This window comes from Euleptes europaea, chromosome 10 (assembly GCF_029931775.1).
Source record: "Euleptes europaea isolate rEulEur1 chromosome 10, rEulEur1.hap1, whole genome shotgun sequence".
NCBI classification, from domain to species: Eukaryota; Metazoa; Chordata; class Lepidosauria; order Squamata; family Sphaerodactylidae; genus Euleptes; species Euleptes europaea.
Genome location: NC_079321.1, coordinates 12713576 through 12741085, shown reverse-complemented (window position 1 = coordinate 12741085; position 27510 = coordinate 12713576). Strand labels below are relative to the sequence as shown.

Genomic DNA, 27510 nt, shown 5'->3' with positions numbered 1-27510 from the left:
CAACGTGACATGGACAAATCCGGACATCTTCCTGTGCCCAAAGTACAGGGGATAAAAGTAAAAATACAGTGGCTAATATGGCAGACACGGGGTCATCTTCCATTATTTTCCCTTGGTGCTTCACAGTGCTGCTACAGTTCCTCTTTACTGGCCGCCGAACCTGGGGTTCACAACCGTGGTGGTTGCGCTCTTGAAGAGAGGATTGTCAGCCTGCCAATGAAAGTACCTGCAGTTAGTATAATCTTTACAGATCAGATTTAGAACTAGATAACTGCAACACCTTTGTGAGCCTCTACAGCTGTTAAATCGCTTAGTCTGTGTTATTAGCAGTTCATAGAAATCATAGAAACATGGAGTTGGAAGGGACCACCAGGGTCATCTAGTCCAACCTCCTGTACAATGCAGGAAATTCCCAACTACCTCCCCCCCACACACACACACCCGGTGACCCCCTACTCCAAGCCCAGAAGATGGGAAAAACCCCTCCAGAATCCCTGACTAATCTGGCCTGGAGGGAAATTGCTTCCTGATCCCAAAGTGGCAATCGGCATTACCCTAAGCATGTAAGAAAGGGCCATGAGAGCCAAGCACTGACGCAACCCTTCCTGTCCTCCCTCTCATGATCTGCCTAAGTTCACAGAACCAGCATTGCTGACAGGTGGTCATCTAGCCTCTGCTACCTCAGTGGAGTCATTGTGCACCAGGTAATTGTGCAGCCTCTGTCACTGTGGTCAAAACAGATTTCACCATGAGGTATTTTGGTAGGGCAACCTTCTAACTATATGGCCCAAAGTTACACGTTACCACAAGCAGCATGGGAATAACGTAGCCATATTGATCCTGGCATCATATAAACAGAGCTCATCAGTTGTCTGGGCACTTCTAACATATTTCACTATGTGCCCCAGAGGTAGCTACATCATGGTCTGCAAGTGCATTATCACACAGGTGTGTCAATGTGGATCCTGCAGTTCAGTCCTATCCAAAGTGGCCTTTTATTCAGGGAAGTTTCTCCGTGGTCACCCTGCCGACTGCTTTGGGGCTTCCTTTTGATTATGCATGCTTTTCCCGCCTGTCAGAGGTCGCCTTGTTCTCCCTGCGTGTTTTGCCTGCATTTTCCAGATTGTGGAGCCTGGAAAACATGGGCAAAATGCACGGGGAGAGCAAGGCAACCTCTGACAGGCGGAAAAGGCATGCATAAGCAAAAGGAAGCCCCGAAGCAGTTGGCGGGGTGACAGCAGGGAAATGTCCCTGCATAAAAGGCCAATGACTCAGTCTGCTGAAATCTGAATAGGATTGCCCTTCTTTCCCATATCTGCATGGTGCTGATTAGACCAACCTGCCCTAGGCATGTTGCATGACTTCTGCCCGTGGAAATCCATCTAAGAGGCCAAAGCCATGAGCTTTCCACAGCCCCTCCCTCCTGCCGCCATTTCAGCATCTCCAAACAGGAGACAGAAGGGAAGCCAGCGTCTCTTGACGACACGCTTAAGCTCACAGCTTCAGCAACTAAAACCAGTTGAAGCGAAATGTCTTTTGCTCAACTCATTGTTTCCTCCGGCTATGCGCTGCACCCTATGAATGCAAAGAAACAACTGGTGCAAGGGAAACAATATTTTAATAAGATCTGTAGCCCCAACAAGTTTCGCGTAAGCTTCTTCAGGGGGAATCTTTTTTCTGCTTCAGCGACCCGTGTAAGCAATAAAGCAAATAGTAGAAAAAGATTCCCCCTGAAGACGCTTATGTCTTCATGAACACATGAACCTGCCATATACTGAATCAGACCCTTGGTCCACTGAAGTCATTATTGTCTACTCAGACCAGCAGCGGCTCTCCCGGGTCTCAGGTAGGGGTCTTTCACATCCCCTACCTGCCTAGTCCCTTTAACCAGAGATGCCGAGGATTGAACTTGGGACTTTCTGCATGCCAAGCAGATGCCCTACCACTGAGCCACGGTCCCTCCCATGTTGGGGCTACAGAACTCATTAAAATATTATTTCCCCTGCACCAATAGTTTTTTTGCTGTTGTTTTGTTTTGGTGCCCCCCTCTCTTTTCCTTCCTGCACCCTATGAGCCAGCAGAAGCCATGCAAGAGCTGGGCCAACCTCTTTGGCCTAATCATTTGGAAGAGTCAACATCAACCGAGTGAGCAGGTCTTTCCCAACGCCACCAGCCTCTTACGTCATTCCACTTGGCCTTGGCCTTTTCCTTCTCAAACCGGTGATATTCCCGGCGGTCAATCAGCTCCGTCAAAAATCGCCAAATAATGAGGAGGAGGAGCCCGATGAGAGCTACGCCAGCAATGATGCCGCCCACAATGGCCGCGATATTTGGGGGCTCCGGACACTCTGAGAACAGAAGAAGACCCTGCTTATCTGACTGAGAGATGGAAACCGGAAGGGGTGTGAGTGTGCATCATGCGCCAACAACCAACAGGTTGTGAATCTAGAAAACTGTCACCCTTTGTAGGACAGTAAGCAGTTTTTGCTGCCTAAAGAAAGTCTGAGATCATTAGAAAAGGGACAACCTCTACTGGAAGCTTCCCTTTCTCCCTTGAATACCACATATTTCCAAATGTTTCCGTTTGCCAGAAATGGCAGCCGAACAAATGCCTCTGAAGGAGGCAAATGCTCCTCCATGACATGGTAGCGGAGTTTTCACCTTTAAAAGAAGCCTGACCTCGTCCCTTGTACAGAGATGAGATTTTCATACCTTTCTCTGGATTGAATGTCACAGAATATTGCTCTTCCCCATCCTCCTGAAACATCTTGTAGGAGATCCAGCAGTTTTGAGAATCCTTCTCTCTACATGCTTTGCCGCCCGGTAATGTATCTTTCAGAATAATGTTTGAGCAAGCTTTGGAGCAATTCTTTTCTAGGGGGCCACTTTGAAAGGCTCTGCACTCAACGCAGGAGCTAGAAAATAAAGGAGAAGTCCGTCTCCAAGAGGAACTGCATAACAGAGATGCAATGCTTCAATGCTGTAATGGATTTTAATTCGATAGCGCTTTTCAAGTGTTCAAAGAAATTCACGTTCGTCATCCAGTAATCCTAGGGAGAGCGAGGCTGGGAAAACAGCGTTGCTTATCTATAACTGTTGTTCATCGAGTGGTCCTCTGTGCAGGCACACACGGGAACTACACATGTGAAGGCCAGGCTGCGCATGTGCAGTTCCCATGTGGGACTGCATAGAGGACACAAAGATGAACATGGAGACTTTGGCTGACATGAAATTTGAACTTGCGACCCCTCATGCTCACCACTCCCATCCTTGAATACACTATTCTGATCCAGTATATCAGTGAGGGCTGATCAGGTAATGTAAAATGTAGCTCCAAGTTGTTTGGAGAACGCAGGTTAAGACAGGCCAGTGATGAAGTGGTGTGGAAATCCTCATGTGCAGAATTTAAGGGATCTAAGAAAAGGACTAATGAGTTTATCATAAGAGTATCCTGTGATTCATCATTGTGGCTTATGTGCACGGCAAGACTGGACAGCATGGCAACCAGAGGCATTTGCAGATGAAAAGAGTCCCTCTAAAATGGACAGCAAGCCCTGCGGTACTGTGTGATGCAGAAATATGGGCAATGGAAAGGGTATGTGGTCCTGCTGAAGTACATATGAACCTGCTTTATATCAATTCAGAATCTTGGTCTACTTACTCTGACTCCAGGGATGTGCATTTGGAAATTGATTACAATCCAAATAGCTTCCTTACTTGGCCATACTTAATATACAAAATCTGATCACTAAAAAATAACAACCATCAGAAATCTTTACAAATGACTGTTACTCCGGCCCCATGCTTTCCACTTTTTTGCAATTACATAGGGTTGCCAACCTCCAGGTACTTAGTACAGGAGTATAGCTGTTACCAAAGCCAAATATATTGTAGCTGTATTTTTCACAGTATGTGGCAACACAACCACCCTTAACAATTCTATATACTACAATAAGAGATGTACAATTTTACATAATGAAATGTCAAAGCAAGTAACACATTAATTCCTCCAGCAGGTAAGTAATGAAGTACAGTTTGCAAGAAATGTTCTTATAGGATGCTCTATCCTTATAGCAGCAAGATGTGCATTGAAGGAGAGACACGAAGTATTCTCTTAAGATGCTCTTTGTTCACACAACAGCAAGTTATGCATAGAAGGAGAAAACGATCGTTTCAGGGCATAAAGCCCATTTCTTCATCAGTTCTTCCTATGTAATACAATAAATAAATAAAAAATACTTTTCAATTGTCTCCAATTCTTCTGAATTACTGGTCTCATTTATCAATAAGTTACTAAAATTCTATCACAGTTAGTCATTTAAATATGTACAAAAATACTTACAAAAATATAATGCTTGCAGTTATATTTCATCATCCACAATATCTGGTTTCAAGCGAATAACCATTTACGTGAATAACGCCACTTGAGTCCTTACCTAGAGTGGAAGGAACTCAGCACCTTACTCCTATGGGGAAGCATAATGTATTCTATTTATGATATTTAAATGACTAACTGTGATAGAATTTTAGTAACTTATTGATAAATGAGACCAGTAATTCAGAAGAATTGGAGACAATTGAAAAGTATTTTTTATTTATTTATTGTATTACATAGGAAGAACTGATGAAGAAATGGGCTTTATGCCCTGAAACGATCGTTTTCTCCTTCTATGCATAACTTGCTGTTGTGTGAACAAAGAGCATCTTAAGAGAATACTTCGTGTCTCTCCTTCAATGCACATCTTGCTGCTATAAGGATAGAGCATCCTATAAGAACATTTCTTGCAAACTGTACTTCATTACTTACCTGCTGGAGGAATTAATGTGTTACTTGCTTTGACATTTCATTATGTAAAATTGTACATCTCTTATTGTAGTATATAGAATTGTTAAGGGTGGTTGTGTTGCCACATACTGTGAAAAATACAGCTACAATATATTTGGCTTTGGTAACAGCTATACTCCTGTACTAATTTCCTCATCTTTCTGATACGTGTGCAGAGGTGTCTTTATTTTCCTTCACTTAACCTCCAGGTACTAGCTGGAGATCTCCTGCTATTACAACTGATCTTCAGCCGATAGAGATCAGTTCACCTGGAGAAAATGGCCGCTTTGGCAATTGGACTGCTATGGCATTGAAGTCCCTCCCCTTCCCAAACCCTGCCCTCCTTAGGCTCCACCTCCAAAACCTCCCACCAGTTGTGAAGAGGGACCTGGCAACCCGACAATTACACAAGGCAAGGCGAGGAGTGCAGGAACAGCAGCAAGGGGACAGAATGGATCAGCAGAATGGATCAGCAGATGACCTGACAGAAGCGTGTTCCAACCAGAAGAGTTAGCTGATGAAGACAGACATTTCTGTGCACTGGTTTTCTTCCAATTTCTTCTCATTCCTGAACTGTGTCCACTGCTTGGTGAGGGCTTTTATGACTCTTTATCAGCAGAAGTTGCTATACTGATATCTGCTCTGGTGCTAGAGGGGCTGCTGGGAAAGGAGCAAATATTTTGCTTCTGCTCTTTGAACGCAGGCCCTGCAGCCTCAGGAAGGGGGGCTAGAGGCTGAAGACTGCATTCCTTCCCATGCAGCTGCTTTCTCATCTCTGTCTGAAATCTGGCAGGCAGAAGAAATGCATCCCAGAGAATGTCGTTCCAATTGGTTGGGTGATAGGGTCACCAGGTCCGGGATGGGAAATACCTGGAGGTTTTTGGAGCAGAGCCTGAGGGGGGCAGAGTTTGGGGAGGGCCTTCCATGCCACAGAGTCCAACTGCCAAAGCGGCCATTTTCTCCAGGCGAACTGATCTCTATGGGCTGGAGATCAGTTGTAATAGCGGGAGATCTCCAGCCACCACCTGGAGGTACTATTTCTATCAGCAGCAGTAAATGCAAATACATCTGTAAGTTTAGCCATGGTGTTAATAGAAATTAAGCAACCAAAATAAACACCTCTGTACTACTACTACTACAGGTAAGGAACGAAGTACAGGAAAGGCTGATGATATTCAATCAATCAATCACAAGTTTACAAAAACAAGGTGTATTAAGTGCAGTGAATGACATACAACACACAAATCTATATACAATCCTATGTTAACAGTCCTAAAGGGTACAAGTCTCAAAAGTTCCACTATGAGTAATCTTCATAGAAGAATGGCGAGGGAATTTGGTATAAACAGTCCCATACAGGTACAAGTATCCAACAATGAACTGCAACAAATCTTCATAGAAGAGCAGCAAGGGGGATGATCGTTTCTGTTCTTCCTCAGCCCCGTTTAGTCAAAGCCAATTTGTATGCATTCAAAATTCTCATATTATTTCCTTTCTCCCATAGGGATGAAAAAAGCAGCTATGCCAAATAAATCTTGTAGTGTTCCCCTAAGGGATACTCCATTTCCGATGCATAGTTGCACAGATGCTTAAAGCCGTTCCCAAAGGGATACAAAGAGTTGGAGGTTGGCAACCCTATTGGGTGGGGAGGAGACAGTTCTAGGTTTCTACGGAACGAGCGAAAATGAAAGCCAAATATAGCATAGAGAATGGGTGTATTAACTAAAATAACCACAACACATTTTAAAAAATGTGAAATGGACAGAAACAACTGACAATGGACTGAGTTCATTGAACGCACCTCACTACAGGGCAGGACCCTTACCTGTATCTGGCACAAGGTGATGGGCATCCTGGGCACTCTTTGCAAAACGGGCGCTGGTAGCCATTTTGGCAGAGGCATGTGTTGCATTCGCATTTCCCACGGCCACTACACACGCTCCCCTTCTCGTTCACGCAACCGTCTGTCGTGCTCCTGCAATGGCAGGCACTGCCTTGAAAGCCAGGGTTGCATTTACATACCCCACAGTCACAACGTCCTCGTTCTGGGGAAAGAATGGAGATTTTACAACAGAGTTCTGCTGTTTTGCAAAGCATACCGCTGAAGAATCCATCTGGGCTCCTGGGATCCTGGGCAGGGGCTGTGGCTCAGTGGTAGAGCATCTGTTTGGCATGCAGAAAGTCCCAGGTTCAATCCCCAGCATCTCCAGTTAAAGGGACTAGGCAGGTAGGTGATGTGAAAGACCCCAGCCTGAGACCCTGTAGAGCCGCTGCCGGTCTCAGTAGACAATACTGACTTTGATGGACCAAGGGTCTGATTCAGTAGAAGGCAGCTTCATGTGTTCATGTGACAGTATCCTTAGAGACAGAGGGGTTCAGGAGGAGAACCAAAGCAGCGCTCAGCATTATAGAATACAGTTGAGATAGGGTTGCCAGCTCCAGGTTGGGAAATATCTGGAGATTTTTTTGGTAGTGCAGCCTGAGGAAGGCGGAGTTTGGGAGGAGAGGGACTTCAATGCCATAGAGTCCAATTGCCAAAGCAGCCATTTTCTCCAGGTGAACTGATCTCTAACGGGAGATCTCCAGCTATTACCTGGAAGTTGGCAACCCTAAGTAGAGAGAAAGTAGCCACCAATCTGAATCGGAAAGGCAAACAGCAAAAGGGCTTTGCAGCTAATGCTGACGCTTGTTAAACAAGGGACACAGCAGGTTCTCCCAGCCCCACTCCATAGCAGCTTCACCTTTCTACAGTGTAGACAGGTTGATCTGTCTGTCAGCAGAAACATTTTGTTCACATGGTCTAATGTGCTGTTGTTTTTGTTATAGTTCACATATGTACAGTACAGGTCATTTATTTGTTTTGCACCACCTGGAGGTTGGCAACCCTATTCTAAGATGCAGGGCGTTCAAATGATGAAGGAGCATAACTGAAACGATGCCCTGAAAAGGCCTGCAGCGGAAAAAGCAATCTGCTGGAACAGGGCCAAGTGAAGGCCAAGAGAGGCCCGGGGGGTCTTCTCCCGTCACTCACCTTCCCCTCCACACACCCGGCCATCGTGAAGCTCGCAGTTGATGTTGTCACACTCACAGTAGGTGCCGTAGATCTGCTTTTTGGGATCGTCATTGGTGTGGCAAGCGCACTGCCCACACACGCAGTCCCCTAGGCCAGAACATATGACGGAGGTATTGTCTTTCCGACAAGTCTTTTCCAGTTCCTTGCTGGATTTGCCTCCGGTTTCACAATCGCAGTTCTTTCCAATGAAACCGCTATTACATCTGGCATGAGAGAGAAGAATTTGGGGGGTTGAGTGCTAAAGCAGCTGTGGCGATGTGGCGCTTCTGGAAATAAAAAACGGAAGTGATGTCATCGCATGCGAGCAGTCGCATGTGCACGCAGCTGCTGCTCCAGAGCAGCTGGGTGGATTGGCAGTGTTGCGGGAAAACGGAGGTTTGCGGAGGAGAGAGACCCGAGACCGTTAGTCGAGAAAACTGTTTTATTACAGCTGTGGCCCAGCCGCCTTAACAAGTATAAAAGACTGAGCCCCGATTGTACTGGGTAATGAACTTTTATCCCAATTCCAGGCTAAGACATAACACGTCACCATTTGGTGCTTATCGGATAGTTTCACAGAGTCAGGAGCACAGTTGCACAACGGTTCTATCCAGTCCCCGTTATCATTTACCATGACTTTCCCCCCACTGGCCGTTTATACACGGGAGGTTTTGCCTTGGATTTGCCACTCTCTAGATGCACATTTCCCCCATCTGAATTCTCAGAACTCAACAATAAGCCCCTGTGCAGAGTTTTGAGAATTTGGCTGGGGGAAATGTGCATCTAGAGAGTGGCAAATCAAAGGCAAAACCTCCCATGCATAAATAGCCACTGACTCAACACACAGAGCTGTCTTTTACTGCAGCAGACTTCTTCCCTTGCTGTCTCAATACATTCACAGAGAAGGAGAAAAGGTTATCAAGAACTATTAAATCAAAACACTTAAGTGGATCCTCCACATTCAGAGGAAGTCTACCTTGCTGTCTCAGCAGTCAATTGCCCGCCAAAACCGCCCACCTGGCAACCCTATACATTGTGAGGATGGTTAAAATCTCCCAATAGACCTTGTATGTCCTATTGTCGGGCGGAGGGGCCAACCTGAGAGCCGAAGCAAATGGATTACCTGCAGATTCCACAATCTACTTTGCCGTGTCCACTACAGACAGAGGGATCCAGTCTTTCCTCATCACACTCACAATCACATCGACTCCGTATGTTCACCTTGACGGAGTCGGTGAAACCTAGAGCACGGATAGTCAGGGCTTGGTTCTGAACACACTCGGTTGCTGTAATTTTCACTCGGTAGGTAATCTGTAAGAAGACAAAGAATTCTTCAGTGAATTAGAGCCCCCAAACAGGCTTCCTGACGTAAGACTGGTGTTGCTAGCTGCCATGGTTGTAAGAAAGTCCCTTGCACTCAAAAATATTTTTTTCTGTCTTCAATTGAATGCCCAGAACTCCTTCTGTTGGGTGTGACACATGCGCTGCAAGAATGACAACATTGGTGTCTTCTGCAGCAATGACAACATCATGGTGTAATAGTTAGAGTGTTGAATTAAGATCTAGGAGACCCGGGTTCAAATCTCCACTCTGCCCCCTTGGCTTACTGAGGACTTAGGGACAATCAAGCAATTTGTTATATGTCTGTAAGTGCCAATGGAGGAAAACGTGAATATGGCTGAACACAGCATAGAGCATCTCTGCAGGCCTGTTCTGTGTTGGTGGTGGCAGATGGCTTACTTCTCTACCACTAATGCATCTGGGCAAAGCCTTTCTGTTGGCTTTTTCAAATGAAACGGATTCCCCAGATCCATCCAGCTTCAGACCTTCACATTCTACAAACTGACCACAGAGCACTGAGAGGAACATCAACCATGTTAGTCGGAAACGCCTTGAGGGCGTCAGGAAGCCATCCGATGCATTTGCTTCTGGGAATAGACCATCCTAATCAATAACCTATCTTTACAGAGTCTCTGAGTTCATTTATGCATGGGAGTTTTACTGAGGTTCGTTACTGGCTGGACTCACACTTACCTGTTGGGAATCTCTGCAACGGCCGTCTCCCAAGCTCAAATCAAGTCCCGCCCCTTTAAATGCTGCTCTGTAATTGGCTTACTTCGCAGTGCTCACTGTAAGAGAAGATTTCCTCCCCCACAAACCCAACTGCCACATAAAAAAGCATTTTAAGAACAAAAAAAACAAAAAACGGAGCAATATGAAAGAAGGGGGGGGGGAATCCAAGCCTTGTTTTTTAAAAGCCTTTCTTTTGCTCAGAAAGAGCCCCGAGGAAGCAGGAAGCACTTGAATCCCTGCCTCTTTACATACTGCTATGTGATTGGCTGTGAGAGAAGCCAATCTTCTGTGTTCCCCATGCTTGCCATCTGCCCGGAAACTTGACCCGGGCTAAGCTCAGGGGAGAGGGAAAGTCGGATTAACAGAGGAATGGGAGGGCCCGGGTTGGTTTTGCGTTCGAACAGCATCGAGCTACCAAGGAATGGGATATTGTGCATACTGAAAAGTTAGGTCCTGGCTGAAACAGGGAATAAAGGAGGCTGCAGCATGACCTCTGTAACTCTAAATGTCACCAAGTAATGGTTGATCAATGGAAAAAGGAATCACAGACATATTCTCCACTCGTGAAGATGGCAGGCAGGCTGTACCTTTTAAAAGGATTTGGGGAAGGGGACTTAAGCGGAAAGTGAACACAAGTGGCCTAGCTCTCTATAAAATACAGATTGTCCTGATTTTTTTTTAATCAGTGCACTCAACAATTGGAGCAGAACAGAAACATGGAAGTTGGTATTCTCCTACCTCGTCGTTTTTCTTGACGTTGTCACACTCCCCTCTTGGTCTGCCCTCAGTATTCATTTTGTTAGGGCAGAAGGAGTCATATGTGATTTTGATGCTGTTTGGCAAGGGACCATGGTCCAAAATGATTTTGGAAGACAAGTTCTGTGAAGAAACGAGAACGAGGTTGATTTGAGAAGCAGACAGTAACTGAAGTATCCCATCTTCTACACTATCGTCGAGGAAAAACACAAGGAAGTATCTTAAGTGTAATCCACCCACCTCCTACAGTCTCTTTCCCAAGAGGTGTTTGACACGGATAAGAACATTTGTCCGCAGATGCGTAATAACAACAGCTGACACCGGAGCTGGGATAATCAAAAGGGCCAACTTCATTTTTATTGTTCAAGAGGGATCTGCAGCGCACACAACCAAAACATCCCCAATAACTGACTGCAGTGCGGGCCATTGGGGATGCTGAAGAGTCAGGCCTCCTCTTGTTTTCTGCATCCCCCGTTCTTAGGGCGAGACCTACCCTGGCTCTGAGCTCTGAGCCGTCACGTGTGGTACGGCTCCTGCTCTTCCTTGCCAAGCCTTTTTAGTGCTTGAGGGAGGTGTGCCATGTCCAATCCACCCTAGCTGCAAGGTCTATAGGTAAAGGATAGCGGCACCCCTCAATGAGTTCCTGTCCCAGGTCCCTGCCAGGCACCGAGGCCCCAGTCCTGGTCTGAAGGTTACTCCTTCATCTTCCAAACTGATGCCTCAGGGTGCTCACTGGAGTTGTACCATAATCATGAAACCACCTTTTCCCGCACTGCTCCCGCATACTACCTATCATTTTCAGAGTAGGATAGGCGGGGAAAAAACCCCGGCTAGTCGCCAATTGCGCCAGGGGGGCAAAAAAATCCTACCCAGCCCCCAGAGGGGCGACCAGCTTGCGCCTACTCTGAAACCGAGGGAGGGAGAATGGATGTCTCCTTTGTTCGACTTCCAAAGAGGGTCTGCCCGACCCAGTCCATAATATCCCTTCCCTTGGCTCCGCCCCTCATTGTACGTCAGGTCTGACGATGCCCAGCGCTTGGCTCTCATTCTCGCGACCGCAGCCAAAATTCTTCGAAGGTGGGCTGGGGCGGTCTTCCCCTTCTGGCCCTCACGACGTCATTTACTAGCCCCGTCAAGTTACCACAGTGATGCTTAGGTGAGAAGCAAAGAATAAAAATCTTCCTGTGCCTTGGGGAGAAAACTGAGGAGAATCTCCCAAGGGCAGGAGGGAAATGGTTAGGGTTAGTTTTTTTCCTCCCAATGGCTGACTAGGATTAAAGAGAACGGGAAAATATGTGTATGTGAACTGCTGTCAAATCGCAGACAACTTACGGTGACCCCATAGGGTTTTCAAGGTGAGTGAGAAGCAGAGGTGGTTTGCCATTGCCTTCCTCTGCAGAGTCTTCCTTGATGGTCTCCCATCTGACCCTGTTTAGCTGCCGAGATCTGACAAGATCGGGCTATGATATACCATTCCATATCCACTGGAAAATATAACACTGCACTTGTAAAACACCCAGGCGTCCTAAGGATTAAGTGCTACATGGATAGCACGTTGAGAGCTAGTGGAACAGAATCATAGAATCATAGAATTGGAAGGGACCACCAGGGCCATCAAGTCCAACCCCCTGCCCAATGCAGGAAATTCACAACTGCCCTCCCTCTCATCATCTGCCTAAGGTCACAGAATCAGCATTGCTGACAGATGGCCATCTAACCTCTTCTTAAAAACCTCCATGGAAGGAGAGCTTACCACCTCCTGAGGAAGCCTGTTCCACTGAGGAACTGCTGTAACTTAGAAAATTCTTCCTAATGTCTAGACGGAAACTCTTTTGATTTCATTTCAACCAGTTGGTTCTGGTCCGGCCTTCTTGGGCAACAGAAAACAACTCAGCACCATCCTCTATATGACAGCCCCTCAAATACTTGAACATGGTTATCATATCCCCTCTCAGTTTTCTCTTCAGGTTAAACATACCCAGCTCCTTCAACCTTTCCTCATAGGACTTGGTCTCCAGACCCCTCACCATCTTTGTTGCCCTCCTCTGGACACGTTCCAGCTTGTCTACATCTTGCTTAAATTGTGGTGCCCAAAACTGAACACAGTACTCTAGAAGAGGTCTAACCAGAGCAGAGTAAAGCAATACCATCATTTTGCGTGATCTGGAGACTATACTTCTGTTGATGCAGCCCAAGACCGCATTTGCCTTTTTAGCTACCGCATCACACTGCTGACTCATGTTCAGTTTTCAGTCTACTAAGACCCCAAGATCCTTTTCACACACACTACTGCTCAGACAAGTCCCCCCCAAGGAAAGCATAGTCTTATTTCATTTCCCTCTAAGGCAGAAGATAACTAAGAGAGCAGTAAACTTGGGGAAAGAGACGTCAAGCAGGGCTTCGCTTTCCTTACAGCCTGGCCAACCCAAGGCATCCAGCTCACAACAAATACAATTGGCAGGAGAAAGAGGAAAGAAGCACTTGAAATTATTCAGACTGTTTCTTCCTGCTTCTGATTTAACAAAAGTAATAGGGGAAGAATATCAGCGGTTGACTTTTCTTCCACATTTCTTACATAGCCACAGTTCTCTCCCCCTTTTTCTGAGCACGCCAGTGGCTTTAACCACAGCTGCACTCCCAGTGAAGAAAAAGGAAGTAGAAGAAAAGAAACCGGGCAAGTGGAGAAGGGGCTGTTCAGCCACACCCTGAAAAACATCTTCCCAAAGTTGGAATGAGCTAGCCACGTAAACATCCTTGAAATTATAGCAAGCATTAGTTTAAATAAAATACATCTTCTAAAGGGTGGAAGCAATATTATTAGTAACACTTACGTTGTAAGCATCCTGGATAAGCTGGACGATATTATTGGAATCCTCCCGCAGCTCTCCGACAGCAGACTTGGGGATCATCTCACTGAGTTTCTACCAATGAAGGGCAAAGGACTGAAAAAGGGTCGCCTCGCTCCATTAGATAAAGAACAATAATGTCTATCAGGTTATAATATAAAAGCAAAATGGCTTGTATCCTAGCCTTCTGCTCAGCCCCATTTTAAGACTCCCTCCAAGGAGTTTTTAGGCCAAAGTGATGGATATCTTAAGGTAAGTGAGGTCTTAAATTAAGCAAAGCCCCATGTCTGTGTCTTCCTTCTGCTGTGCCCAAAGAGATCCAGGGCAAGCTTTGAACAAGATGGTGTGAATGCATCCTCAAATTTAATTACATGGTTAAAAAAACCACCCAAGCCCAAAACACCCTCCCTCAGTGCGGTCTCTGTATGAGTCCCTGCTCTGGGTCTGCCTGCTTCCAGCTAGCCTTTGCTTGTCATCGGTAATTTTTGTTGCAGTGTTATCAGTTGCGCAGTTTGATGGAACTGAACGACCAGCCCTTCGGAGGATGCTTTTCTGTTGCATCTCTGGATGAATCACTGTTCTGGGATTTCCTCTTTTCACTAGGGAGAACAGGGAGTCATGCAGAAGCATAGTGGGTGGGCGGGCTCTGAGATGGGTAACACTTGCCCTGAAATAAATCAAACGGAAACCAGCTGGGGGGAAAGGGTGAGGAGAGCTTCCAGTTTTAATTCAGTTCCCTTTAGTTTGATGTGTTAGTTAATGGGAAGAGTTTTATCTAATCAGGAGTGATTTTATTACAAGTCTGTTTGGAAATTATTTGTAAATTATTATGTGATCGCTGTAGGAAGCTGCCCTGAGCACGGCATTGTGTCAGGGGAGGGAGGGGTATAAATTGACTGATAATTAAAAAAAACAATGTCAGCTTTCCTAATATGTCCCACGCGTGTTACATAAGTGCAGTCAAGTTGTAACTGACTTAGGGCAACTCCAGCAAGGAGCTTTCAAGGCAAGTGAGAAGCCTGCAGTGTCTTCTTTGGTGGTCCAAGTACTGACCCTGCTTAGCTTCCAAGATCTGACAACATTGGGCTATACCATACAATTCCACAGCAATGCGTTTTATCCCAATAAAAACCCATAGACGCCTGACAGTACAATCTGAAGCAGAGTCACACTGATCAAAGCTAGGGTTGCCAACCACCAGGTACTCAGTACAGGAGCGAAAAACACATATAGGTGCAAAGACTGTTTATATGCTACTGTGTCTAATATAATATGCACTCAAAAATACACAATGGCTACATTTGTGAATGTTACCCTTCGTGGGAACTAACCTGTATCCAGCACTTTGAAATTCATTATTATTACTATTAAGATGTGCAATATAAGAGAAACATGCTCGAAGGACTGATGAAGAATTCAATTGCAAAGAATTTGAAACGGCCGTATCCTCCATGAAGTTATTCCTCCCTGAATATTAAGTATCTGTTATATGTGCTCACTTACCTGCATGAGATGTATACAAAATACAGAAGTTTGATGTGTATACTTTGAGAGACATTGCACTTTTGAATTGAACTGTTCCTTGTTACCACCATCCCTGAGATGGTTTTGTATGTTTGTGCTTGATATGATTGTACGTGTTGTACACCTTGTGTATTTATGAGTGCGTATTATATTAGACACAGTAGCATATAAACAGTCTTTGCACCTATATGTGTTTTTCGCTCCTGTACTGACTTCCTAATCTCCCGATACTAGTACAGTGGTGTCTATTTTCTCCCCCAACCACCAGGTACTGGCTGGAGATCTCCTGCTATTACAACTGATCTCCAGCCAATGGAGATCAGTTCACCTGGAGAAAATGGCCGCTTTGGCCATTGAACTCTATGGCATTGAAGTCCCTCCCCTCCCCAAACCCCGCCCTCCTCAGGCTCTACTCCCAAAAGCCCACTGACTCCAATGGATTTGGAAGGGTATAACTCTGCTTAGGACAGTACAGTGAACCTTTCATTTTTTTCACCATAGTCAATGCATAACTAACTTTCTATATCTCTGGAAATTTTGCTTACTCGATATGTTTCAGAGACTGTCCTAGTAACTGCAAAAATGGGCTGGATATTATGTTCTTCAAGTTTTTGCACCAACTGGCCAACGGATGGATAGTCCTGTTGACAAAGGAAACATCGGTGAAAGCTACTTTTGGTGTGCTCTCTTTTCAACTCGGCACACATGGTTTTCCAAGATTTGGTCTTGGTTGGCATTCAAGTCATCAGTTTGGTTTACAAGCCCATTTACTATGCCACCATCTTTAAGCGAGATGATTTTTTTAAATATAGACCACACTCTTTTCGACCAGAGAAATCATGCAATCTCAGCCACTGAACACATGAAGCTGCCTTATACTGAATCAGATCCTCAGTCCATCGAAGTCAGTATTGTCTTCTCTGACCGGCAGCGACTCACCAGGGTCTCAGGCAGAAGTCTTTCACATCACCTACTTGCCTAGTCCCTTTAACTAGAGATCCCGGGGATTGAACCTGGGACCTTCTACATGCCAAGCAGATGCTTTACCACTGAGCCACAGCCCCTCCCCATTAGCCATCTTCCTCCTTTCTTCTAAAGAAGCTGTGAAATAAGTAGTATCCGTAATTTTAGATTTTAATTTTGGGTCCTTTTTTAACTTTAAATGATTCTTGTAGTACAGATTATAAATCTTGAAACATAGAAACACAGAGTTGGGAGCTCCAAGATCATCTAGTCCAACCCCCTGCACAATGCAGAAACTTCAAACTACCTCCCCTCCCACACCCCCAGTGATCCCTGGAAGGAAGGCAAAAAAACCTCCAGGATCCCTGGCAAATCTGGCCTGGAGGAAAATTCCTTCCTGACCCCTAAGTGGCGATTGTCATTACCCTGGACATGAGCACCAACTCATCTCTTCCTGCCCTCCCTCCCATTATCGGCTTAAGTTCACAGAATCAGCATTGCTGTCAGGCCATAATTACTTAACCCCAAAATTGTGCAGCCCAAACGGACGGAGGAAAATCATATGCTTTCACATTTTTATACTGTCGGCGGGTATATTCTCTGAGAACGATGAGAAGAAAGAAGCTGTACGAGCTGTTCAGTTCCCACTGTAGCCAGAAATATCTAATTACGATAACACATCAGTGCTCACTAGCAAATACTTTATGGGGTATACTGCAAGCTCAGAGGACTTATGTTGGGTGTCAAACGTATGGCCTGAGGGCTGGATTCGGCCCCTGGAGAGCTCTTATCCAGCCTGCGAGTCAGGCGAGGCGGCTGCTTCTTCCCCGCTCCCGATCTGGGCTGGCGAGGCCTGGCCCGGCCCAACCAAGTTACAGTTATATCATGTCCGGCCCTCGTAACAAATAAGTTCGGCGCCCCTGACTTACATATTCATTGCTTTTTTTATACATGTTTTCCTCCAGGTGGCACTTCCCATCAAAAGGAGTTAAGATGGCTCCGAGTTTTCCATCCCCGGCAAAATGGAAACCATCATCTGTGGCGTACACCAGTAAGCGAGTGGCATTACTCCAGCCAATTTTACTCTGGGTTTAAAAAAAAGAGAGATTTTAAAAGAGGGAAAAAAGTTTACATAAACTCAGAGCAAGAAGGGACCCAATACATTTTCCAATCCCAATTCCTGTCTGGGACGGGATAATCTGTATGCGGCAGTAGCCTTAACAACCTTTCCTTGGAAATCTCCTGACTAAAGATGTTTTTTTGGTGGACAGATGAGAGAGGGCCTTTTGGTTGGCAGCCCCATGATTATGCAACAACCTCCCTAGAATGGTGTGCCTTGCCCTCTCACTTTTGATCTTTCGGAAACAACTGAAGACAGTCTTATTTAGGACTGCATTTGACTAATTTAATATTTTATTTATTGACAGTCCTACTTGGGATTATAAATCGTGGGCTTTTATGTGCTTTTTTTTCCTTTTAAGGAAATCTTTTTGGACCTGTTTCTTATTGAAGTGTTTTTCATGTATTAAATTGTTATTTTATTTGTTCTTGTCTTTAGTATTTATACAGAGAGCCAGCGTGGTGTAGTGGTTAAGAGCAGTGGACTCTAATCTGGAGAACTGGGTTTGATTCCTGGCTCCTCCACATGAGCGGCGGACTCTAATCTGGTGAACTGGGTTGGTTTCCCCACTCCTCCACATGAAGCCTGCTGGGTGACCTTGGGCCAGTCACCATTCTCTCAGAACTCTCTCAGCCCCACCTACCTCACAAGGTGTCTGTTGTGGGGAGGGGAAGGGAAGGAGATTGTAAACTGCTTTGAGGCTATTTAAAAGTAGAGAAATTATATTATATTGTTAGCCACATTAGCAATCTTTTCTGGCCAGGAACCAGAGCATAAATGTAAGGAATGAATTATGAACAATATTTGACTCCTGCCTATGACAGAACTGTAGGCTCACAGCCCTGGCTTTGAACCAGGTAATGTACTGCAATAACACCAAGGGTAGTCTTAATTATTCTGGGCCCTGGGCAAAAGTCCAGGATGGAGCCCTGGGATCACTGCCACCACCACAAGTCATGATGCATACCTATTCTCTCCAGGATCAGAGGAGTGTGCCTATTATTTTAGGTGCTGTAGAACACAGGCAGGACAATGCTGCTGTAGTTGTCTTGTTTATAGGCTTCCCAGAGACACCTGGTTGGCCATTGTGTGAACAGACTGCTGGACTTGATGGACCTTGGCCTGATCCAGCATGGCCTTTCTTATGTTCTTACATTCTTATGAGATTACCACCCTGAACATCAGCGCAGTAAGGGGTCATTAAAAGGTGAATTGACTATTGAATGCCTATTTGTAACTTATAGAATGATGTATTTGCTGTTTGGGGGTTGGTTTTGCTTTTCTGTTTTTGAGGAGTTGGGAGATGAAGATACCTGGACTTGAGGAGGCTTGGTCTGCTGGACTTGAGGGGCCTTGGTCTGATCCAGCATGGTGTTTCTTATGTCCTTATGTTATGTACGAGCACCACCACCTGGGCCACCCCAAACTCAAGCCAGGAGCAGCCCTTGCACTGTACAAGGTGAGCAGGCAGGTGTGGTATGGCGGACGGCCATAGAGTGAGCCTTGGAGGGGGTAGGCAGCCATCGAGTTGACCAGCAGGCTTCATGGTCACTGGCTCTTACTCCTCTTCCCCCTCCATTGGGGGAGGGCAGAGCAGTGTGCAGTTAGGGGCCAGCCCAGCCCATGGCCCAAGGCAACTGCCCAGGTTGCCCATGACTGAGACCACCTCTATATAGCATTAACTTCGGGGCTTGCATATTTGTTACTTCTTTATCATGTATACGCATTTAAGAAGAAGAGTTGGTTTTAATATGCCAACTTTGTCTACCACTTAAGGGAGACTCAAACCGGCTTACAATCACCTTCCCTTCCCCTCCCCACAACAGACACCCTGTGAGGTAGGTGGGGCTGAGAGAGTTCTGAGAGAACTGTGACTAGCCCAAGGTCACCCAGCAGGCTTCATGTGTAGGAGTGGGGAAACCAACCCGGTTCACCAGATTAGCCTCCGCCACTCATGTGGAGGAGTGGGGAATCAAACCCGGTTCCCCAGGTCAGAGTCCACCACTCCAAACCACCTCTCTTAACCATCACACCACGCTGGTAATAGTGTTTTGGTAAGAATATATAGTATGTTTAGCAACCTTGTAGCCATTGTGCTGTTTTGTTTCAATATCAATAATTTATTGCGTTCAAAAGACCAGTTCAGCACGGACTTTATAACTCTACAACATTCAGTTTTCCCCCATATAAAATGTACAAATCCAGTTTTATTTAAAATTCACACACTGCATAACAAACAGATATTAGTTCTAAAAAGGACTGACTAGTAAAATCATAAATCCCTGTCCTACTCTGGGGTAAAAATATGACTCAATTTGGCCTTTCTGGTGATATACACCAGTCTGCAAAACCTGGCCACCTGTTTTGTTATCTCTGGTGAAGCATCATTGAGAAGAAAATTTACTCTATCTATTTAGTTAAAACCGGTGCTTTTCTCAAAAAGAGGGCCTAATATCTTTCCACGCACCTCCTTATAAAAACTACATCTAAAAAGAACGTGCTCCACTGTTTCCAATTCCTCAGAGGCACAAGGACATAACCTTTGTGAGTAGGGGAAGCTGTTTTGTCTTGTACGAGCAGTAATTACTAGCAGTATTAAGACCACTTGGGGAAACTACCATTCTTGATGGCAACACAGCGTCCCCGCACCCAAGTTCTCCCCTCCCCACTTTGGGCCCATTACGATATTCTAGGCACTATGGTTCTTACCCCACAGACAGCAGCTTGCATCATGGCATCCAGCCCCCCCTCCGGTGCGTCAAGATTTCCTGAAATGTACTGGGTCCCTACTTCCTGCTCAAACTGCTTCGCGTTATTTGTGAGGCTGAGCACATGCCTGAAAGCAAATGGTGGCTGGCACAGAGTCTCCTTGCTCGGACAAGGGTTCTGCAGCTTCTCTGGATGCGTGTTGACAAAGGGCAACACGGTCTTATCCACAAAGGCACCAAACCCTGCAGGGACACAAGAGAAGGGGGCATTGAAAAGTTGTGCACAGAAACTGGACATTGCTACTGAACACATACAGAACGAAGGGCTTTAAACCACAGTTGATTACAATGTGAGAACAGAAGATACAGGGTGTCTAACTCAAGCTGGAATTATAAACTTGAAATGGATATAGGAAGATAGTCGAAGATAGCTGGAGCTGAAAAGTTATCATCCACTGATTCAGCTTTGCTGAAAAGCTAACTGTGGGGAGATTTTCCCTTTCCCTTCCCTCAGTCCTTTTACACTGGAATCTCTCTCTGCCTGCTACTCAACAAAGCAAATCCAGAGAAGGTAGAAACACAGACCGTAGACTTAGGGCCAATCCACACACACGCATATAACAGCAAAGCAGATAGATTTATTTGAACTTACAAAGGTTATAAGGCAAAAGAGAAGAATAATACGTGACAGATTTAACAAATCCCACACAGAAACAAATGGACAGACAAACAATAAGTCAGAGCGCTCTGGATCACCCTGAGGAAAGACAAAGATGGCAACCGCAATGGAAAGCCTGATCTCTTTCCCCAGAATGACAAAGAGCTGGTCAAGTTTGAGTTCTTTTGTAGGCTAAACGCTGAGAAAAGGGTTTCAGCCTGACCCCTCCCTTTCACATTGTTCAGGAGATGGGCTTTTTTCACAAATCATGGCTAAATAATGTTTTGTTCCAAATTAGCTACTCAGTTTCAGAGTCTCTGGTACTGCTTGTTCTGTCCGTCTGTGTAGATAAACAATTCGCAAGCAGAAAATCTTGCTGCCTGTCCAAATGGCCTTCCTATCCTTGAACATACTTTCAGACACTTAATGTACCTTCTAAGGTCAGAGGCCCAGTTGAGAGCTGGTTCTTCCTAGCCCAAATATTTAAAATTATTACCACAGCCCCCCATTTTTGGGTTAAGAAGAACCCGAACTAATTAATTCCATCTGTTGATTTTTCGCTGATGGAGGGACACAAGCATGTGATTTGCAGGCTGTGGTCTAAAAAGTGTAAATATTGCTGGCATACAATTTGAGAGGCAACAAAGCATAATCATAACAATAACAGAAATAATTAAGATCAAATTATAATGTACACATGTAAGTTAACCCATCCTGTTAAACTTGGAAATCAATTCTATACATGAAAAATAATCCTGGGGTTTGTGTTTGCTATGCAGGTCGCTTTCATTCATTCTATCAGCTAGCTGCTGAAACCATTCCATACATCCTATTTTCTTAAATTCATTGGGCACCTCCCCTACGTTATCTAATATATTCTCCTGTCCGCATACCGTCGTTCTATGGAGCACTTCTAGAACTCCTCCTTTAACATGTGTGTGAATGCTGCAAGGTGGTATGAGGTTGGTGGGTTTGTGGATAGATGTAATGTGTATTGGAACCGTTTTGTTACAATTTGTTGTAGAGTTAAATGCCCCCATTCGGTCATAACAAATGCTTGCTTTGCATAAACTATGTCCAGAATCAAGAATCCTGGGGTGTATTTAAAATAACTAAATTTGGAATATTTCAGATTAGTTTGCTGGCTAGAACTGTGAACAGGACAGCCCTCTATTTTAAAGCCCTTTCACAGATTTAACAATCTCATACCCAAACCCACACAGAAACGAAAACAACATACCTCCCACCATCATTCGACGGTCATTGCTTAGTACCAATCCGAAAAGCACTGCACACACACGCACCTACACAGTTCCCTAAATTGGTCTGGATTGTGGTGGGGTAATGGGGTTTCTTTTCTCTTTATTAAAGTGTCCTGGGGATTGGTGAGGGATTTTTCCCGGAGTCCTGTTCAGTGGGGATACTCCTGACTATCAAAAAAAAAAAAATTCTTACTAATCTAGATGGGAAAGCAATACTTTGTACATTTATTATCAGCAAGTGTTCATTGTTGTAGATCAGAGACTCATAGCTCAAAACAAAATGAGGACAAGTGTTTAGAACAATGTTCAAAGCAAAGTTCAAAACAAAGGCTTCAATGGTCATGAGGTGTTTCTAGCGGCTGGTGGCGTGGTCGTAGGCAGTATGTTTCTCTCTGGGGCACTGGGCTGGTGGTCGCAGGCAGCTGACTTCTCTGGTGCTTTGTTTTGATTATGCATGCCTTTCCCGAATATCAGAGGTCACCTTGTGCCCCCCATGCGTTTCCACGTGTTTTGCCCGTGTTTTCCAGATACTGTGTTTGCAAAAATCTGGGAAACACAGGCAAAACTCAGAAACGCATGGGGAGAGCGAGGTGACCTCTGACTGTTGGGAAAGGCATGCATAATCAAAACAAGGCACTGGAGTAGTCGGCGGGGCGACCTCGAGGGAAACAGCCCTGCATAAATGGCCCATGTCATTCAAGAAACAGCTAGATCCTTTCTATGGGTACTCCCCCTGCCTGCTGTTTGCAAGGGAAGTGATATCATGGATATGAAATCCTCAACATTAGACTGGATCAAGTTCAGAAAATTAAAAACATTGGCACATAAAATAAATTGACAAGGGTTGTTATAACATTTCATATTGCTCATCGGGAACAAAGGAAATACATAATTCCACATATTAAAAATAAATAATTAAAAGGGGGAAATGATAACGAGAGAACTTTATCTAGCTTTACTTCTGAATGATCACCAAAAAGAAATTAAGCACAGAAAGGGTTTTGCCATGTTGCACCTTGCTAGAATGTCACACCTCAAGGGACAGTGTTATGGACTAGATAGCTTTCTTTTGCTCTTGAGACAGGAAGATGAGTATGACCTCAAGGGGGTACAGATGCCCAACAGGAGATTATAACTTCCCAGTCGTCTGTGCTCGGGAGATAGATACATCATTCTCAGTACTTGTTCTCTCTGCCAGCTACAGATTTGCATAGGGCCTCCTGTGGCATGGGCACAGGGTAATCCAATGGTTGAGTTATTAGAGTGCATTCTTGGGTGGAGGGCAATTGTCCACACCGAGGTTCAAAGCACCACTCTGCTATGAAGCTGACATGGTGGCCTTGGGGCAGTTATTCTTTCTCACTCACCTACCTCCCCAGCTTGTTGCAAGGATAAAATGGGAGTGAGGAACACCACACACTATCCTAAGCTGTGTGGAGAAGGGGAATTGAAATATGCTAGATAGGTAACACTGTAATGTCTGTGTGTGTGTGTGTGTGTGTGTGTGTGTGTGTGTGTGTGTGTGTGTGTGTAAAGTGTCATGAGGTCGCAGCCAATATGGCAACCTTGTAGGGTTTTCAAGGCAAGAGACTAACAGAGATGGTTTGCCATTGCCTTCCTCTGAATGGCGACCCTGGACTTCTTTGGTGGTCTCCCATCCAAGTACTAAGCTGGGCCAACCCTGCTTAGCTTCTGAGATCTGACAAGATCAGTCTAGCCTGGGCTACCCAGGTCAGGGGATACAGTAACGTCTACAGCATATAAATATCTTTGGTTCATTACATGTAGATGTAGATCATGGAAATAGGTGAGAGGAAGATGGGTCAACTTGCACTTCCCTCATGATTCTGTGATGTATGTGAGGTGAAATAATATCTGCATACACTTAAAACATTACAGTAGCCATGGTTATAAGGTGGGTGACTTTATGTGTGCCTACTGAAACTGTCTCGGGTAAGAAGCAGCCCAATTCCCATGCTATGCAGTGGCAGCAGAAAGCCCCTGATTCGAGAGTTCCTTCAATGCAAGACCGACAATTTAACTGTCGCAGCATTTGGCATGCAAGACAAACTCCCCCTTTGTAATGTATCTAATCGGAGTTAAGAAGAAGAATGCCTTGAATCTGGAAACTGGATCTTTAGCGCTGGGAGGTGACCACAACTTATTAATCAGACCAGCACACACCTATCCGAGCGAGGCTCGTGATCTTGTTGAGAGCCTTCAGCAGGTCCCCTCCTAGCTTCTTTACAATCTTCAGGTCATCTTCCATGGAGTAGGAAAGGTCCATCAAGTAGTACAGATCGATCGGGTAATCTTCGCCACGGCGGAACGTCACATTAAAAACAGCGGGTTGACCTGTCGAGTTAAATAGGAGGAAACGTTTGCCTGTAATCCTCTCTCATAGCTGACAAACTCTTCATTTTCCCTTACATCAGAGCCCTTAAGGTACTCATTGTTGGAGAGATCGACTCAGCATGCCTGGACATTGGGGGCACTACATCACTCTAAGAGTGTGTGTTATCTCCTTGAATGGGATGCCCCTTTCTTTGTCTTAACCTGGGAGCTGCCCTCTGACCCCTCTCCCTTCTCTGTATCCATTGTTCTCCTATTCTCCACATGGCTTTTCGTGGGGTCACATGTATCTACAGCTCCCTCCTGTAGAAACAATGCCTCATGCTTCCATACATATGATGCCGGATCAGCTTCAGGGCTTCCTTTTGATTATGCACACCTTTTCCGACATTCAGAGGTCACCTTGCTCTCCCCGCCCGTTTTGCCCGTGTTTTCCAGATGCTGTTTTAGCCAGAATCTGGAAAATGCAGGCAAAACGTGCAGGGAGAGCAAGGCGACCTCTGATGGGTGGAAAAGGCATGCATAATCAAAAGGGTGATCATGGGGAAACGTCCCTGCATAAAAGGCCTTTCTTCCTTTCAACTGCAACCTGAATGTGAGCAGAATCTACTTGAATAAATGTAAGCTTTTAATTTTTGCAATATACTTCTTGGGAGATTTATTACACTTCTATGATTGGGCAAACTTTGCTATATTAACCAAATACCCCAATATTCCTGACCTGCCCCAATTTCAAGATAAAACAATGAAGGAAAATAGCAAATGGTGCAAGTTCAATTTATTGTATGAAGTATATCAGATCCCAATATATTTCAAGTTCTGTCTGTGGTCTTTTATGCATGACTCACTGTCATCCCTCTGACGACTTCGGGTCTTTGTGTTGAGTATGCATGCTGTTCCCCACCATCAGAGGGTGCTCTCCCACTGTGTTTCCCCGCATTTTGCTGTTTTTTCAAATTTGAGATAAACCAGGTCCCTGAAAACGTGGGCAAAATGCGGGGAAACGCAGGGGGAGAGCGAGGCGACCTCTGACAGCTGGAACAGCTTGTATAATCAACACAAAGACCCGAAGTCGTCGGAGGGGTGATGGCAAGTGAAACAGCCATTTAAAGGGTGTAACGTGAGATATTTCATTCAGTCCGTGGAAATCATAGGGCAAAAACACATGGGAGGTTTTGCCTTGGATTTGCCGCTCTCTAGATTCACATTTTTCCCATCTGAATTCTCAAAACTATGCATGGGGGCTTATTTTTGAGTTTTGAGAATTTGGCTGGGGGAAATGTGCATTTAGAGAGTGGCAAATCTAAGGTAAAACCTCCCATGCGTTTTTGCCCATAGAAACACAAAAGTTTAGTCTGGAGAAGAGGAGGTTGAGTGGGGACATGATTGCTCTCTTTAAGCATGTGAAAAGTTGTCACTTAGAGGAGGGCAGGGAACTATTCCTGTTGGCAGAGGATAGGACTCGCCATAATGCGTTTAAATTATGGACAGAAAGGTACCGGCTGGACATTAGGGTTGTTGTTTTTTTACAGTAAGAGTAGTTCAACAGTGGAATCAGCTGCCTAGGGTTTGTCTCATTAAGGTCCATGAGAGTATTTAATTCAGTCAATGGAAATAATAGAATCACAGAGTTGAAAGCGGCCATATACACCATCTAGTGTCCAACCCCCTTCTAAATGAAGGATCAGCTTAAAGCATCCCTGATGTGTTTGTCCAGCTGCTGCCTGAAGACCGCCAATGAGTGGGAGCTCACCCTCCTCAGGCTCCACCCCCCAAAAAACTCCAGGTATTTCCCAACCCAGAGCTGGCAACCCTAGCAACGTCGCTTAACAGTAGCACGGAGTTTCAGGGGAGGGTGGTAGAGAGTTCCTGTGTCCACTCCTGCTGCTGTCTCTTTGTTACTCAGAATGCCATTCATAGGGTTTCCTTCCTTCCGGTCACTTCCCTTTTCTCTTTCGCTCCCTGCGTCTCTATGAGGGCGGGACATGCATTCTGTAACCTCTCTCCATCCTAGCTTTGATAGATAGCTAGAAGCCTTCATTCTGCCTTTGCTATCTAGTAAGGAGTTTTCTTAAAATAAAGAACTTCTATTTCTTTTCTAAGTAACAAACCTTAGTATGAACTTATTCCTCAAAGAGCCAGAATACAGAATTCCACTGTGCGAACTCAGTTCTGCTTTCACTTTCAACTTCTACAGCTAGGGGTTAATAAAAAGTAGCACCTTGTCTTAGCCGTAGATTCACCTCATCCGGGTAGAGTTGTTTCTTCATAGTTGGTGGAGCCGAAGGGTAAGAATCGGTGTAGCTTTTTGGAAAAATAATGTCCCCTTCGCATCCTCTCCGCTGGAGCTCTATCTCGCTGTCACAGCGGACAGAATCCGGTTCTCCCACTTTTGTGAAATTCTGCATTTTGTAAAAATCAAGAAGTGTAAAATAGTCAGCAAGTTTTGCACTAGTGGGGAAGGACCATTGCTTAGTCACAGGAGCACATGCTTTGGCTCCCAAAAGATCTCAGGGCCCGCCCCTGGCATGGCAGTGAAAAGGAACTCAGGCAGCAGGACTAGGGTTTCCAACTGCCCGGTAGTAGCTGGAGATCTCCCTAAAACCCACCCTCCTCAGGCTCTGCCCCAAAAACCTCCCACCAGTGGCAAAGAGGGACCTGGCAACCCTAAGCAGGACTGAAAAGGAAGTGTGACTGAGATGTTGGGAAGCCTCAGCAATCAGACTAGGCAATACAGAGCGAGATGGACCAATGGAACATAGAAGGCGGAAGACAAAACTGGATGCTACAGCTCCAACAGTGCAATCCTAAGCAGGGTGACATTGTTCAAAGCCCATTGACTTCAATGGACTGTAGAAGGAGGGCCACCAACCTCCAGGTGGTGGCTGGAGATCTCCCGGAATTCTAACTGATCTCCAGATGAAAGAGATCAGTTCCCCTGGAGAAAATGGCTGCTTTGGAAGGTGGATTGAATGCAATTATACCCCACTGAGTTCCCCCCCTCCCAAACCCCACTTGGGCTATTCAGGTTATATAAATAGGGTTGCCAGGTCCCTCTTGGCCACAAGCGGGAGGTTTTTGGGGCGGGGTTTGGGGAGGGGAGGGACTTCAATGCCATAGAGTCCAATTGTCAAAGTGGCCATTTTCTCAAGGTGAACTGATCTCTATCGGCCGGAGATCAGTTGAAATAGCAGGAGATCTCCAGCTCAACACATGACACATGAACTCATGAAGCTGCCTTATACTGAATGAAACCCTTGGTCCATCAAAGTCAGTATTGTCTACTCAGATCAGCAGTGGCTCTCCAGGGTCTCAGGCAGAGGTCTTTCACATCACCTACTTGCCTAGTCCCTTTAACTGGAGATGCCGGG

The 27510-nt window shown here is 45.3% G+C and overlaps 1 protein-coding gene across 1 annotated transcript; it reads right to left on the bottom strand.

Annotated features, from left to right (window-relative positions):
- Positions 1-144: 144 nt before the first annotated feature.
- Positions 145-26424, bottom strand: ITGB2 (integrin subunit beta 2). Its single transcript, XM_056856461.1, has 13 exons — positions 26361-26424; positions 23972-24142; positions 19869-20110; positions 16969-17124; positions 15622-15717; positions 13538-13627; positions 10689-10829; positions 9001-9188; positions 7857-8101; positions 6651-6870; positions 2713-2915; positions 2182-2348; positions 145-210 (listed from the first exon to the last, which is right to left on the bottom strand). The coding sequence occupies exons 1-13, from the start codon at positions 26407-26409 to the stop codon at positions 145-147; spliced, it is 2034 nt and encodes a 677-aa protein (XP_056712439.1). The 5' UTR covers positions 26410-26424.
- Between the last annotated feature and the right edge of the window lie 1086 nt (positions 26425-27510).

Bases quoted from the DNA above. Each gene is read 5' to 3' on its own strand.
- ITGB2 (XM_056856461.1), bottom strand. From the start codon at position 26,409: ATGAAGAAACAACTCTACCCGGATGAGGTGAATCTACGGCTAAGACAA. The intron at 24,143-26,360 runs GTGCTACTTTTT...TTAACTCGACAG, and splicing joins GAATCTACGGCTAAGACAAG to GTCAACCCGCTGTTTTTAAT. The intron at 13,628-15,621 runs GTAAGCAAAATT...CTTCATTGGTAG, and splicing joins CAGTCTCTGAAACATATCGA to AAACTCAGTGAGATGATCCC.